The 16,671-nt window shown below is 41.0% G+C and overlaps 1 protein-coding gene across 1 annotated transcript in view; it reads left to right on the forward strand.

Moving 5' to 3' along the window:
• Positions 1–16,671, forward strand: part of CDK5RAP2 (CDK5 regulatory subunit associated protein 2) — a 70,297-nt gene that overhangs the window by 31,176 nt on the left and 22,450 nt on the right. Inside the window, 8 exon segments of the mRNA XM_059865458.1 lie at positions 183–311; positions 4,353–4,448; positions 5,001–5,048; positions 5,653–5,840; positions 7,934–8,396; positions 11,092–11,356; positions 12,716–12,832; positions 14,993–15,590. Of these exon segments, the coding sequence (XP_059721441.1) occupies positions 183–311; positions 4,353–4,448; positions 5,001–5,048; positions 5,653–5,840; positions 7,934–8,396; positions 11,092–11,356; positions 12,716–12,832; positions 14,993–15,590 (1,904 nt within the window).

Genomic DNA, 16,671 nt, shown 5'->3' on the forward strand with positions numbered 1-16,671 from the left:
GAAGGTACCTTGAACACTAACTCACAAATACAGCAGCGTGTTTCCATACCTGGGGAGATGAACACAGGGCAGATACACAAACCCAGTGCAGTTTGCATTTAGCTGGAGGTTTATCTGCCATTACTGTTTTCCCACTAGTTTGGATGTTACCAGTTCTGCTTGTTCTTCCTGTGGTTATTTAGGTTGCTGACCTGCTCCTGATGGTCAAAGAGCTGCAGTCAATTAATCAAGAACTCAAGGCAAGACAGTCTGGGTGTTGTACAAAGGATTCTCAAGGAAAGGAAGCACTGGAAATACTGAACCACAGAGAGGTAGGTTTTGTTTTAAAGTAGAGTCTGACTCTCACATCAGTCTGCCTTGTGGAGTCGTTTACATCAGTGCAGGAGTGTAAAGCCCTTGGGGCTGAGGTTGCTAATTCCTTATAATAACTTTTTAAATTAATGATGTAAACAACTTTAACATGTTAGCACGACAGAGAAGCAGCTCAGTGCAAGTGTTCAGTGATGTGTCAAGTTGATTTTAGGGAAGCAACATACTCATTTAAATATTAATTGGGTCTGTGATCATTTTGTTTTGTTGATTGAAAGGGAGGAAAATAGTTAACTCTACAAAGAAAGCAATATCTTCAAAAACATTTTAGTTATTCCTGAAAGTTTATTTGCTATTGCATAGTCCTTCTCAGGCTGTGTCTAATTATTTAAGAGTTTCCTTCAGATCTCTGATGCATCTTCAAAATAGGAGGGTTCAGTGTAGCCATAACCCAAGGAATAGAACTTCAGCTCCCCTAAACATGTGGCTGTTTCTTCATATAGAACAGAGAAGTACCTGAAGAAGGGGCCAGCACTGTAGTGAGTTGCTGAGAGATGCCAGGAAATAATTCTTGCTGGGTGTTTCATTCATTTCCCCAAAGCTGAGACTGGTCTCAGCCGTGGGGAAGGAGAGGCCTTGGCAAAATCCTTGCACTGGGAGCATTTGGGTGCTGGGTCCCCATGTGTGTGAGTGGTAAAGGTTGTTCAGGAGGTTCTGGGTGACCTTTCCAGCTTGGAAAGTATTACTTGAAATGTGGCTGGTAGTGTTTGTCTTTATGTTCCTTTGAGGCTTTTTACTTTCAGTTCCATCCTCGTGCAAAATCTATTGAAGAGGAAGGAAAAAATACAAAAGGAATGATGATGGTGCTGGTGCTTTGTGTCTTGAATTCCTGAATTAAACTCAAAAGAACAAGATTAGAAATAGTTTGAATCAGTTACATGCAGAACTGGCTGATTCAAGAACTGGGACTGTTGAATTAATGTTTTTTCTGCAGAACTCAGGAAAAAAGCTCCTGTCTTTTCCTGGATGTTTCCTGCAGGTATACTGGACTGTGACAAAATATTTTTGCTTCAGTTTTAAGACACAGTCACGCTGTCTTTAATTGAAGTATATTTTAAATTAGAAACAGACCTTTAGGTGTGCCACGGTTTTATTGAAATGGTGAATTTATGTTTCACTGAGAGGTTTGGGAGAAGAGCTGGTGGGTGATCCCTGTCCAGGTGCCTGCATTCTCCATAATTAACATTTTTAGCAGTTTGTCTCGTTATCCTGCAGAGGGCTCTGCATCCCCGTGGATGCCACAGTGAATTCCAAAGGAATTCCTGTCAGGATTATCGTGACAGGATGCTGTGTGCTCCTGCTCCCCTCCACATGACAGGTACATACAGGGCTGCTCACTGAAGAAACTGCAGAATCAGATGTAAAATGACACAGAGTGAGGCTTGGAAAATATAAATAAACCTCAACATTCTGGGAAAGGAAAGAGGAAAGTTAAATATGGATTTTAATCAGTGCCAGAATGACTGTAGTACTATGGGGCTGAAAAATGAAAGGATCTTTAGTTAGAAGTTTTTAGTTCAAAAGCTATCTTTTTATCAGGTGTGGCAATAAATGACAACCTGGATATTGGGTTATGGGTGTCACAACAGTGTGTTTTGCATGTTAACACCCACTCTCAAAAACCCCTGGCTTTTTTGTGTGTGTGTTTTTTGAGCTAGAATTTGTTTTCGGGTCGTGCTGGGGTGACACTGACATCTGTGTTATAAGAGGAATTTGGATATGGGATCTTCCTCAGGTTCTTAAAATGCTCCCATTCTACTTTTCCTTCCCAAAGGCAGAGCACAAATCAGCAATGTGCACGTTGGTGCCTCTGCAGGCTCTGACAGCCCCTTGTCCTCTGCTCCTTGGCTTCCTGCTCGTGCTGGGAGGGAGAAGGAGGAGAGGAAAACGTTGTTTTTGTGCTGTCCTCTGAACATCTGCCTTCTCAGAGAGGAGCAGCCTCAGTGATTTCAGCCTTCAGGGCTCTGGGGAGCTTTGCAAACCAAGCACATCAGTGCTTCATTTAGGAGAAACATTCTCCTGGTTTTCAGTCTCCACGGAAATACTTGAAAACAGGCAGCTTATTTTTGGTAGGCTTCTCTTTCTGGCCTTAAGACACTTATTTTCTTTTAATATTTTGTTGCACATGAGGTCATATTCCTTGGAGTCCAGGACATGTCAGCCTCTCAGACACAGGACCATAGGATCAGGCTCAGCCTGCAGTGATTTATTGTCACAGTGTATTTACAACCTGTTGGTCTTATGCAGTAATTTCATTAATGAATCCTCACTTATTAAACCAAATACTAGCCTGGGAAAAGCAGATACTAAATAATGTTGACCCATAACAGGTAGTTGCATTGCATGGATAAGTTACATGTGCAAATAAGTTTATATTTTATACACAAATGTAGGGTTTGCTCTGAACCTACACAGGGAAGATTAAACTAAATAGGTTTTTTAAAAATAATAGTTACATTATTGGACTTTTGGCATCCCATGATTACAACAAATATTTTTTTGTAATGCATGCCCTTGTTATATACCCTAACCCCCTCTGTGTCTTTCACCAGCTTTCAAATTGTCTTTACTCTGTGTTGTCCTACAGAACCAAGTCTGAGGGAAAATACCAAGATAACCCAAACATGACTTGAAAGTCAGTTTTCCATATAGAATTCTAAAAGGAAAAGGCAAATAATTTAATACTCTGCACCATCCAGTTTCTGCCTTTTAAAATTCATACCTAAAACCATTAGACTTGCTTATACTGCAAGGAGTTGGGAGATGAAAGGGGTTTTCTCATTAATTTAGTATATATATGTATATTTTTATCTATATATGTATTTATATATGCATATATTCAGGGCATACTCAATTAAAAAATCAAAATCAAACCACACACATCCATTCACTTCCCAGTGCTCTGAGGAAGCAGAACTGACTCTGTCCCTCACAGGTTGGGATCCTCTGTGGCAGGGCTGTGTCCTGCCCATGGATTGGGCATAATTAGAGTTTCTAGAGGAGCCACAGAGATGCTCAGGGCTGGAGCCCCTCTGCAGCCAGGCTGGGACACCTGGGGGTGCTCACCTGGAGAGGAGGAGGCTCCAGGGAGAGCTCAGAGCCCCTGCCAGGGCCTAAAGGGGCTCCAGGAGAGCTGGAGAGGGACTGGGGACAAGGACAGAGGGACAGGACACAGAGAATGGCCTTTAGATGAAGGAGTGCAGGTTTAGGTGGCATATTAGGAGGAAATTCTTCCCTGGGTGGGCAGGCCCTGGCACAGGGTGCCCAGAGAAGCCTCTGGATCCCTGGAAGTGCTCAACAGCATCCAGCAAAGTAAAAGGGTTCTGCTCCTGCTCTCAGTCATGCTGATGTCAGGGGCTTGGGTGCTGCTCCTAAAAAAGCTGAGTCCTCCTCCTCCTCCTCTTTGCTCAGGCAATGAGATGGGTTCTGGGGAAACAGGGAGTAAAAGATGATTTGGCACCATTTGCTGCAAATGGGCAAATTTAGGCATAGACACAGCAGATTGTAACCTTCAGTGGCACAGTAAATCTTTCTAGTGTACAGCAAGCCACATGGGCTTACTTTTAAAAGCATCTATTTCTTGAATGCTGGAGAAGAGCCTAAATTGTGTAGCAAATAAAAATAAATTCTGGAAATTGGGAAATAAAATAGGCAGAATGGGGACACGACTGAGGATGCAGAGCTGCTTTGCCATGAGAGGTTAAATGGTTTTTGTGTGTTCTATAAATTCTGAGGAGGAAGGGTTAAATAAAAATGAAGGAATATAGAAGATGAAGTTTCACTTTATTTGATATGAGTCATTCCTGGGGTTTATATTAATTTTCTTTGATCTTGTTGAAGGAATCTAATTCAGTGTTTGTTACTTTGTATTACAGGCTTTTTTATTTTTCTTTTAAGACATATCACTGACTTATTTATGCACGTTTCATATCACAGTATTTTTTTTTGTGCTACATTTTCACATCATTCCATACTTTGTGTAGTGTCTTGAAACAACAGAGAAGCCTGTGATGCAGCCTGAAGATGGTGACAATGACAAGAAGGTGCAGAACAGTCAGTTTTGTGAGAGGGTCAGTCAGGTAGGAGCATTATGGGACAGTGCTGTCTTCTCTGCATGCCTTCATGTCTTCATTCTCTTAGAGCACAAACAAAACAAACTTTTCTTGGTTTCTGATTTTGCATTCAACTAATTGTTATCCTAAAGATCTTCTGGAGGCTTTTTCCTGTGTTTCTGGGCTGGTTTTGCATTCAAGATTGCTTTCATTGTTTTCTGTTTGAGTGCTCATAGCCACCGTGAATGGGGGTGACAGAGTCCCTTGAAATTGTGTTTCTTTGTCTCCTGCCTCCATTGCAGTCAGGCCTGCAGTACAAATTGTGTGAGATTCACTTGCTGGGGTTGAGGAAAAAATCCTGTAGATCTTTCTTGAGGGTTGAAATGCTTGGTAGCTTGGTAAATGGTAAAACTGCATTTTCATACAAACAGGAATCTGCTGGCCTCTCAATCTAATCAATGTAAGATAAAGCATCATGCAATCATAAAATAATCAGGTTGCAAACTGGTTTGTAATGTTGAAGAAGGATAATATTTTGCTCTGTGAAATCTGTAATTTCTGTGTTTCTGTGTTTACCAGGTATGCCTTCAGGTATCTTTGGATTTTCCTTGTGAGGTGGATAAACAGGTAAGTGATGTATTGTAAAAGCTCTGTTGGCTCTTGTTGCTGATGGGAATTGTACCCAGATGGGCCCAGATTGAATTCTCATGTCATTGCTGCAGATTTTGATTGTTTAATTGGGGTTTGAATGGCTGTGGAGATCCCAGGTAGAAATTCCCTTGGACACATCCATGATGTTTTATACAGAAAGTTGGCAGCTTGTAAATGCTTCCAAGTTTTCTCCTGTCCCAGCCATCAGGGCTTGAATCTGGAGATCCCAGGACAGAATCTGTACTGTAAATACAAATGATTCAAAGCTGAGCTAATAAAATTGTTAGCTGCAGTCTGCAGGCAACATTCCAGAAGTTTCATACCTCTTGTTAGATAAAGACCTTCAGGGAAATCTTCTTACTCCTTACTAAACAACTGATCCCTATGAATTAATCATATGAAATAGATGTTAATTAGTTTTTCTATTAATAAATAGTCAGCAAAATGTCTGTGGGTGCTTCTTAATGTAGATAAAGAGCATCAGGAATTACAGAACCTGATTACAGAAAGATTACAGCCCTGAATTTAATAGAACATTACATACCTGTGTAATAAGACAATGTTTGCAATTTTTTAACAGATAACTCCATCAGGCTATTCAGAGAGTTTCTGCAAAGACAGACATTATAGGAGTCCAATTAAGCCTCAATTTGAGCATGATACAACTGACAAACACTTGAGCAGAACAGGAGTGAGTGAACATGAAACAGAAGAGAACTTGCTCACATCTCTTCTAAGAGAAAATAGAACATCTGTGCTGGAATCTACGTGAGTATGAGGGATATGCACTGCTTTTGACAGTATTTCTATTTGAGAAGAGAATAAGGTAATTTTGCTAAAGTGAATTTAGATAATGGCACTGTCTAATTTACCTGAGAGATTGGCAAGGCACCTTCAGAGCCATTTTAGTCTATCATGCAATTAAGTAATTAGGAAACATACTATCAGTAGAAATCCTTAAAAAAAAAACCCATTGCAAGAAGGAAACTCTGCAAAGTTACTGATCCAGGGAGCTTTACTGCAGGGACTGATTGTTTCCAGGGTGGGGTCTAACAGAGTCAAAGGGCTTAGTTGACAGTAGGTGGTATTTTTCTTGAAAAAACCAAAATATCTGAGAGCACAGGCCAGTGAAAAGTGCTGTGGTGGAAGGGACAACACTTTGCTGCTGTCAAAACAGGATGTAACAGGATCTAAGGAGGGAGGAATTGGAGTTAGAGTGACTTTTTACAGGGATAATTTTGAATGGGTGCTGCTGCACACTGAGTGCCCCTTGCCATTTCACCTGGGCTGGACAGGACTTTGCTGCTCTCACTTTAGGGAGGGGGGGCCCTGTCCTGTGCTTGACTAGAGGGTTATTCCAGTGCCACCACCTGTAGGACTGGCTGAGCTATGTTCTCAGTTCTTGGGTCACTTTTCATGGAGGAAAAAACACTGGTTGACCTAAATCTATACAAGCCCTACTGGCACCAGTGGAATTCAAGTGTGTGTGTGTGTGTTTCACTGGGATTTGATCAATTCCCAGCTGAAATGCTCATTTCCATAGGAACTGGACAATGCCAAGCAAGGAAAACCCCACACCCTGACTGATTTATCCCAGTTTCATGCTCCTGGTTGAGCACCGAGTTCTAGTTTGCTGTAGATCATTCTCATGTTCCTCTCCTTCTTCTGTAGCTCCTTTTCCTTCTCTCATTGCTTTCCTGGTCTCTGGACTGATTATGTGCAGAATTCTGTGACTTTCCCAGTGCCTGTCAGTGCTGGGAGCAGAATCTCCAGTGGAGTTCCACAAGTCAAACCCTGGTTTCTGTGTTCACCATGCTGCACTTGGCTTCACTCAGGAAATCTGTATTTTCACATTACTACTTGAAACTCTCCCAACAGGCATAAATTGTCTTAGATGTCACAGGAGTAGTTAGTGGTGAATGAGGAGATACTACTCCCTTAGAAATGAAGAGCAAACATTGTTTATTTGTTATCTTTACTTAAAAGTTGGCTAATGAGTAATTCTAGCACTGTCATCTTTACCACTCTAGTGTGTAATTTTTCCTGTGTTCAAGTATAAATGACCAGGCTGATGGGTGATGAGCTTGTGCTTTGCACAGCTGAATTCTCACTAATGCCATTAGATGCCAGAGGAAGCCATAAAAAGCCTAGTTAGCTTCTACCATTTCAAATGCTAAACGATACAAATGCAGTTGTTTAAAACTCTGGTTTATATGTTTAATGGCACAAACAGCTCTCTATTGGACACATGAAATTGTCTCTAGAATTTCAGAGCTTGCTTGTGCTTTAAATGCCTCTTATTTGGCTTCAGTTTCTCTTAAAACATTGCTGTCCATGAGCAGCTAGTTATCCACGGGGCAGTTTGGTGTCTGTAATGAGCTGGTTTTGCAGGCTGTTTGGCTGAATTCTCACTTTTCATCTTCCCTGTTCCATTAGAAATTCATGGAGGAGTAGATTTGCACACAAAATCAACATCAGGGCCAGGAGTTGCACTTTGATGGCCCTTGTGGGTTCTTTCCAACTTGGGCTAATCTATGATTGTATGGTCCAGAGGCTGGTGTGGTGTTGGTATAAATTAATTTTTAAAGTAGAGAGTAAACTTTTTGAGAATCCATTCATATTTCTTATATTTCTGTGTGAAGTAGGAGAAAAGCCATAATGAGGCAATTTATGATATAATTCATGTTGTGAAAAGGTTCCAAAAACTCTGTTAGTGAGTAATTCATTAGTAAGTAAAAACAGAACCTCCTGGGAATTTCAGCTATGTCACAACACAGCAGAAGGGTTTCTTGGAAGGTATTTTTGTTTGCTTAAATAAAAATCTAAATTCATGTCTTTTCTCTCCTCTTTCCTGAGTGTAGCAGACAAGAACAAATGAAAATTGTAAATGAACTGTTAGATCATCTGAACACGACAGAGGAAGAATGTTCAAGTGAAGATATAGAGAAAAAGGATGAAAAAGATCTTAGGCAAATGATTATTCAACTAAGAGCTCAGCTCAAACATTTCAAGCAGGTCACTAAATTCTTAAAGCAGCGAGCAGAATTGAAATCAACTTTTGATGGGGAAGAGAAGCTTTATCCAGATGCAGTGCCACAGATTAATAAGGCAAGTCAGTTGTTGAAAGTGGAATTGAAAGATGCAGCTATGCAAACAATGACTTTAGAGAGTAATGTCATGAGATTCAAACATGAAGGCAAAAAAGGAGCCTCAGAAGAAAAGTCAAAATATTCAAGATTAAATGCAGAAGCAGAACATCAGCAAGAAAATGTGTATAAGAAGGGTGAACAGCATGAAAGACTTTCTTTTACTAGAACAAATGAAGTAAGTTTATTCTCTTTTTTGTACTTAAGGAATAGATGTATAAAAGGAAAAAATATGTTTAATTTCTAATAGTAAATCTTGCTTTTGTATGATTTTTAATATTAGGAAAAGAGATGTAAGCCAAATATATTTTTAGATAATTGTTCTTAATGTTCAGAGCTTTTCATCTCCTACTTCAGCGTGCTTTAGAACATTAATTAATTGAATTTCAATCCTCCCTGGGACCACACACTCGTAAATATTACAGCTTTTGGAAAAAGAGAGTCTGTGTTTCTTGTTCATAATGTACAGAACCAGAGCATTTGGAACTGATGAAGTCTAAATCGCAAAAAAGTGTTCTAGAAAATTCCAGATTTGCATCACATCTGGGAGCAGCTCTGGAGGGGTCAGTGGGACACTTCCACAAACTCAAACCTTAATTTTAGGCTTTTTTAACATCCTCTCATTGTGTTTGGCTTCCTGAGAAGTGTGGCCAGGAGAGCCCTGTGGCATGGGGCAGTTTGTTGTGTTTGTCTGGGACCTGAGTGCTCAGAGGCTGTTCTGGGACCTCAGGCTGGCTGTGCTCGGGCCAGATGAGTTTTGAAGCTTCTGTCTGCAGGCAGGCTGTGATCCCAAACAAAGAGGTGGGAAAACAGTGTCTGCTAAAGAGTTCTGTGTATTGTTTCAGCAGCAGTGATAGATGTGAAGTTGAAAACTCTTTGAAGATCTTGGCTCCTGCAGAGCAGACAAAGGGGAGCGTTGCTTTTGATTTTGTGCTCTGCTAACAGGGAATGTTGTAGCACCTTCTGCAAAGAGTGGCTTCCATAACTTTAGTGATCAAGAGATTTCTGAGAGGTAGCAGTTAGGAGTGGTTCATTTTTATTCTGGTTTGTTCCTCTTGGGTTCATTTTTCTGAAGGAAGGGGTTTGTAAATGAAGGGAGGTTGATAAGGCTTTGTTCTGGGCACGAAGTGACAGGACAAGGGGGAATGGCCTGAAGATGAAGGAGGGCAAGATACTGAGATATTGAAGATGGGATGTTAGGGATAAAAATTCTGCCCTTTGAGGGTGGTGAGGCCCTGGCACAGATGCCCAGAGAAGCTGTGGCTGCCCCTGGATCCCTGGCAGTGTCCAAGGCCAGGCTGGACAGAGCTTGGAGCACCCTGGGACAGTGGAAGGTGTCCCTGCCCCGGGAGGGGGTGGAAAGGGGTGACCTGTAAGGTCCCTTCAAACTCAAACCATTCCATGATTTTTTGATTCTTTCTGCAATTTTCTTTTCTTTTTCAAGTTGCTGTTTTCCCTGAGTTTCAGCTTGCTGTTCTTATTCACCATTTCCCAGATTCCTCTCTGGTTTAATCAGTGGCACCCTCAATGCAGCCCTTGAATGAGTTGCTTTAAAAGCTTTCTTGTTTGGACTAATGCACTGTATCTTTAGCTTTGGAATGGCTTTTATAAATAATTTGATGTAGCCAGCTGAAGTGGCCTTTGGGTAATCTGGGTGACAAATGTGTCTGTGCCACAGCCCTGAGACAGCTGGAAATGGTTTGGTGTTATTAAAGCAGTTTAGTTAGCTGGAAGTTCTGGATTTATTTTGCAGCCTGTGAAGGATACTGTTCTCATGTATGTACAAAAGGAATTGAGGATGGCATTTGGAAAATGGAACTTGCTTTTTATGATTTTAAATTGTGTAAAGACTGTAATTGCTGAGAAGTGAATGTGGAAAGGTATTTCAGAATACATTGGGTGATGAAAGAAATTAGGGGACTTAACAGCCCTGGTGGAGCAAATGAACAGCAAAATTATAAACTAAATCTATCTGAACATGCCATTATTGGTTTTTATTATTATTACACACAATTCCATAACTCTCATCAACACATGGCATGCTTTTATCTTTTTGGAGACAGCACTGGTTTATGCTGTGGGGCTTAAACAAGGAAATTTATTTTATGCAGAGTCTTCCAAAGGTGAGTGGCTAAAATGTAGTGACTTTAGAAATGCAGCTTCCCCCAACTCCAGTGAGAGAATGTGTTACAGCAGGAAATGGGAATCCTTCAGAAGCAATTTATAGAGTGGATGGGTGAAGAAACTGGTTTTGTTCATAAAGGATTTCTCTGTGGCAGAATAAATGTCCTCTGTGGCTGATGCAAAGTTATGCTGATTTTCTCCAAGCTGTGGAAGTAGGACATGTTGGGTGGGGACTAAAGGAAGAAAGAAAATAAACTTAGGTGTTGTTGAAAAATGAGAAGGATCCTCAAATTAAAAAAAAAAAAAAAGATTTTAAGGGAAAAGGTTGCTGGGCTGGCAGACATTTATGATCTAAAGGACAGTGGGAAGTAGCAGTTAGAGAGGTCAGTTTGGGTGAGAAACTGTTTTCCTAAGGCAGCCACAAATCCAGAGCTAATTGATACACCTGGTGGTTAAAAGCCTTTGGTAGGCACTGCTGGATTTGCTGTCCTGCTCCAGGAGCTGGAAAGTTACAGATGCATGAACAGCTGGGACTTACAGAGAATTGTACCACTGGAATGGGTGGTTTGCCTCTCTGAATGTTTATTTCTCATGTAGCCAAGGGTATTGCAATTTTATTTTCAAAACTAATGTGACAGCTGCCTGATTTTACAGGAGAATTTTTATTTTTCCTGGACTGTTTGTTTATTCTTCCTACACTCGGCTGTTACAAGTCACTGACTGCCCATTTCCTTCCATGCCTTTTTCAGGCTGGCTCTGCTTCCTTGCCCAAGAAGTCACGGCTGCCTGTGCTTGTGAGATCCTGCAGAGCATTAGGAAATGTCCCTTTGAACTCCTGGCTGCAGAAATCAGCTCCAGCAGCACAGCATCCTCCCAGGCCACCTCCTGAAGGTCTGAGAGCCTGTGGAATACAAACCAAACCATTTCAGGCACAGCCTAATGGAGAGTTACTGCATGAGTCTGGAGCTGAAAACCTTCCAGAGGAGCCTGCACAGGGAAACTCATCAGGGAGAGGTAAAAAAGAACAAATCTGGTGACTCGTGGTCCTGCCTGGAGTAGTGGCAGCTTCTCTTGCAGCAGAAGTAAATGCAGATCATCTTTACATACTACAATACTGCTTAATCTTGCAAGGTTTTTGGGTAGCCAAATATGTGTAGACCTTGAAAAAACACCTTTTTTTCTGTTTGCCACTAAGATGTAAACCAGCTTTTTGTGGGACAAAAAGTGCTGTGTACACAGACCTGTGTAATAAAAGACAGGTCACAGGGTGCTTACATGTGCACACATATATCAATGTTTGGGTAAATAAAAAATTTCCTTAATAAGATGCCAAATTTAATGAAAGCTGCCTGTAATGGAGACAAGAGAGTATAAAAATCCTGATTTTGTTTATGCTGGATAATTAAACTTTTCCAATATTCCACTGATCAGTCAAGTCAGCTGTGTCTGTTCCCACTGTGGCTGGGTTAATTTAAACTCAGTTGTTGACAAAGTACTGGGATCAGCAAAGTATGACAAATTGTAAGACAGAGCAGTGGGTATTAGATAAAGATTTGGGGTGGTTGAAAAATAAAAATGCACTTAAAAGTTAGATTAAAAACTTAGTAGGAGTGTGAAGGATAGGTAAGGGAGAGTAAATATAAAAATAAGACTCAGACAAGTGGTGGGTGAGCCACTGTCAGACCCAGAGGCTGCAGAGAATGTTTTTAAAAATAACATTGTTGTGGTAAAGCACAGATATGGTACAATTTGTTATAAATACTTTGGGTGATGGGACTGGAGCAATTAATTCTGGTAGGTGCAAAGCCCATGGAGAATCCTGAAGGGCAGGGCTTTGACTTAGATCCTAAAGGAATCAGAAGCTGCAGTCCTGTGATTTCCTTTCCACTCTGGTTTTTCCCTTGGGGAACAGCTGTGCTGCACACTTGCTGATTCTGAGACTTGCTGCAGTGATTGCAGCAGATTGTTTTGTGATCAATGCTCACATTGGAGAAACTTCTAAGCCTTTTCTCTAAGCTGAACATAAAACATTTAAAAATGCACTAGAGATTGATTTACTGTTCCATTACAAAGGGGACCTACAAATGTTTGTCTTCATTTGTTAGTAGGAGCCTTTGCAATGAATTCTGAGTGGTTGCCCTTATAATTAGTTCAAGCATTTAAAGATACTCAGATTATCAGTAAAGATTTTCCTGTCCCAAACTGTCAGAGAACCAGCTTTGTATTTATGAGGTGTGGGTTTTTTTCCTTTTTTGATTTTATTTATTGATTTGGTTGGTTGGTTTTGATTTGATTTTTTTTAAAACTATCCCCACTTAATTTTTTTTCAGTCTCTTGCTGATTTCTCCTTTACCTTTCCCCACTGTTCTCCAGTTGTCTCATTGCTCAAACTGGATAATACTGAGACCCAGGTGGAGTTCCAAGATGTTGATCCAGGTGCAGAGGACAAAAATGAAAATGTGAAGGACGAAAATCAGCAAAACTGTCAAGGTAGAGCATTTATATGGTACAGAATTAAAAAAAAAAAAAAAGGAAATTTAAAGCTTCAGTTTCTTCTGAGTTGTACAAAATTGTAAATTGCTTCAGGTAATCATCTCCCTTGCTGTTATTTGTGGATTTTAAATCTGGTTTCCTTAGCTGCTGTGGATTAATTGCTCCAAGAATCCAAGTTGGTCTTTCAGGGTTGTGCTTTCAGAAGGGCCACAGGGATTTATGAGTCTGGTTTCCAGTAAAAATAATGAGTTGTATGCCTGACTCTGATCTCTGGTGCTAATGACCTCACTTCTGAACTCCACTCGGAATTAAATGTTTGTTACTGCTTCTCCATCTAGTTCTGAACTATTGGAATGAAGCAACTGAGTGATGGAATTTTGCTTATCTGAATTATTTGAAGGCATTCAAGTAGGCTGAAACCTAATGGAATCATTTAATGAAAATGTAAATAGACTTAGTGCTGTGTGTTCCATGTTTGTGCATCATCCATTAGTCTTTCTTGGGAGGGCTTGAGTAGCCTGGGTAACACTGGAGAGTGCAGAGGATTTGGCCAGTTCTGTAATCCTTTGGTGTGCAGGCTCCTGCTCAGTGTACCCTGTGGGGGGTGGACACATGGCCACAGGGAGCTCATTAGTTCTCCTCTTTAATTAAAGGGCACTCTTGCATTATAAACCACAGCCAGTGCCCTGATCTGGAATATCTTTGTTAGGATCTGCTTTTATTTTCTCTCTTTGCTATCTGGAACGATGCATGGAGTCAGGGTTTCAGAGTTTGTCTTCACCTGGTGTTGGGGTGTTTTGCCATGTGTGTTACTGCAGCAGAAGTTCATGAGTGCAGTGTTGCATTCCCTTCTTGTGTCCTCCAGAATTCATACCCAGGCATTTTCCTGGAAACACTTCCTTCCTTTGGAGTGCCACACAAAATGAGTGCAGAGATCATCCTCTGGTCTTGATGTCAAATCAGAAAATGGTTTGGGTTGGAAGGGACCTTAGAGCTCATCCCATTCCACCCTGCCCTGGGCAGAGACACCTCCCACTGTCCCAGGCTGCTCCAAGCCCCTTCCAGCCTGGCCTTGAGCATTCCAGGGATGAGGAGCACTGCCACAGCTTCTCTGGGCAGTGTTGATATTCCAGAATCACAGCTTCATTTTATTCCAGCTTTTAGATAATATTTATTTTTATTCTCCTGGTCTTGGTCTTGGGCTTTCATACAGAGCTGCTCCCCCTGAGTTTTTGTAGTGATTTGCAGCTTGAACCTGGACATTCAAATTCTCCATGAAAACCAGTCTGAAAGTATTGCAACCTGTCTGAAAGATCAATGAATTGGCTCCCAGAAGGGAAGTTCTAATTCAAAGTGATCTTTTGCAGAACTCATAGAAGGGGAAAATTTAATTTACTGGTAACTAGAAAATAATCATTTTGCTGGCTACTTACACCTACAGCCCTCAACATGCACAGAACTCTAAACATGGATCTTCTCTAGGAATTTATGGCTTTTATTGGGCTGAATCTGAGGTGATTGCATTACTTAGGGATGGCAAAGTCACCTGAGGGATGTGATGTTCATATCAAATGTAAAACCTTTTATACCAAACACTTTAGTGGGGTTTGTTTAGAAGACCTTTTAAAAAGAAGTTATTATAGCCTCCTTTTCAAATCTGACTATTTTGTTGATAGTCTTTTTAAAATTCCACTGACTTTATCCTCCAACTGATTTTGTATAGGTTTTTGAAGTGGGGAGAAGAAGAATATTTAATTAGAAGCTTTAGGAGGAACCATGTGAAGTCAGAGTCTCCTTTGCCTCATGTTTGAGGTTATAATTTTTGTGGCTGGAAAGGTCTGGGCTTGATCAGTGTCTGATTCAGGAGAGCATATGGCAAAAGGAATTTTCAAGCAGTTGGGAAGAGAAAGTTGGTTGTATTTTGAGTATTGTTTATTTGAAAGGTAATAAAGGATTTGAAATACTTGATGTGCAAATTGAATTCATGGCAAATCATAGAGAGAGGTCAAAAGTCCCAAACTAATAATGTATAGCTTGTAATTACCTACATTTTGATTCTGCTCTTACAGAATTGAAATAATTCATTCTAGTGCTGTTTAGAACAGAATGTCAGATAAAGAAATCCTAATATTCACACACAAGCCTCCTGTTTTTCAGAAATGCAAAATCATCATGGCATTAGCAATGGGAATATCCAGAGTTCATTAAAAGAGATGGATGAAGAGTTTTATCCCATGGGACACGAGGACACTGACTCAGCCCCTGCACATTCAGACTCCAAGTGCCTGTGTGCTCAGCAAGGGAGTGGAGCAAGGACTGATGCACTCCAGGGCTGTGGAGCCACAGAGGATATAGAAGAATTGAAACAAAGAGTTAAGAATATGCAGTCTGAGCTTGAAAAGTACAAAATGTTCCTGCTGCAGCTGCAGGGCTCTGACCAGCTCTGGGTCAGTGGTGTTTCCAGTGGAGCTGTGAGGGATGCAGCCCTGCCTGGGGGAGGGTTTGTCACACAAGTGCAAGGTACAGCCATGGAAGGAGTCCAGACATCCTCTGGTGTCCCTCAGCTGGATTATGAGATCCACACCAAAACCAGGGATTCTGAGTCTGTGCAGGCACCTGATATGTGGGCAACACAAAACCTTAAGGAGCTGCTGTTGGCCAATGAGGCAGAAGTTGACAAAGAGCAAGTTGTGAATGTGCATCTTGATGAAATGTGTCCTCTTCAGAGCAGTCTGAGAGCAACATCACCATCCAAGTGAGTAAAACTGCTGCTCTTTGAGGTTCCCTTTGGTAAGCAGCAATACCAAATAGCACAGCAAGGTGAGATGAGGATAATTTTACTCACAAGTGTTGTTACAGTAAAGGCTAAATTTCACTAACATTAGCATAAAGGAACTGAAATGTTTTGTTAAAAGACCCCCTAAGTACAAAACTGATAAATTTGTGTCATCATCTGTGCCAGGCACATCTGTCTCTCCCCACACCTCAGGCTCACAACTCTCTTTGCTGTGAGAGATCCCCTCTGGAGCCAGCTCAGATCTCAGGTTACCTGTGGGACAGGCTCACCTCTGTCATCAGAGCACCACAGTCTGCAGCACTCAGGGTATTTCCAGGTGCTAAGTGTAGGAAAATGGAACATTCCATTAAAGAGAGAAATGTTTTTGTGGGCAGTGGGCTGGCAGATTGGTGCTGGCCCTTTCTGTTTGAGTGCCCAGACTTGATGTGTAAACATAAGATGTTCACGCTCTAGTTCCAATTTATTTTGCAGTTGAGGGCTGTAATGCCTTCCTGTGAAGGATGTGAGAGGAGATAAATATAGAATTAATGAATGAAATGTTATAGCATAAGCTCATAAGCTGGAAAATCATTTATGGGAGACTGGAAAGTATCGCTCTTGGATTTTGTAAGGATCTTGGGGCAGCATTTTGGCAGCATATGTACAAATTGCAAACACACAATGGGGGATCATAAGAGTGAACCTGTTTTAACATCCACCCTCCTTTTCTCCCTTTTACATATTGTTATTGTGCTGAGGGCCTGTGGAATACCACAAATTGTAACAAGGAAGGGTATTCAGCCTTGTGCCTTTCTTCCAAATGCTTGAGTGGAAATATTTGGAACAACCACCAGCATGGACTATTGTGTGTGTCTGAGCCTCACTGTTGTAAAATACAGTGGTGTTACAGAGTCCATAGGAATTTACATCCCTTGAAAATATACCTCATCTTTTAGAAAGAAAGATCTAGCTGTGAATTAAGGGATGAGAGCCTGTTGATCACTGTGAGGTTTTTATGGCCACTGTCTAGGACAATGTCATGAGTCACAAATGACAGACC

Source organism: Haemorhous mexicanus, chromosome 21, assembly GCF_027477595.1.
Source record: "Haemorhous mexicanus isolate bHaeMex1 chromosome 21, bHaeMex1.pri, whole genome shotgun sequence".
NCBI classification, from domain to species: domain Eukaryota; kingdom Metazoa; phylum Chordata; class Aves; order Passeriformes; family Fringillidae; genus Haemorhous; species Haemorhous mexicanus.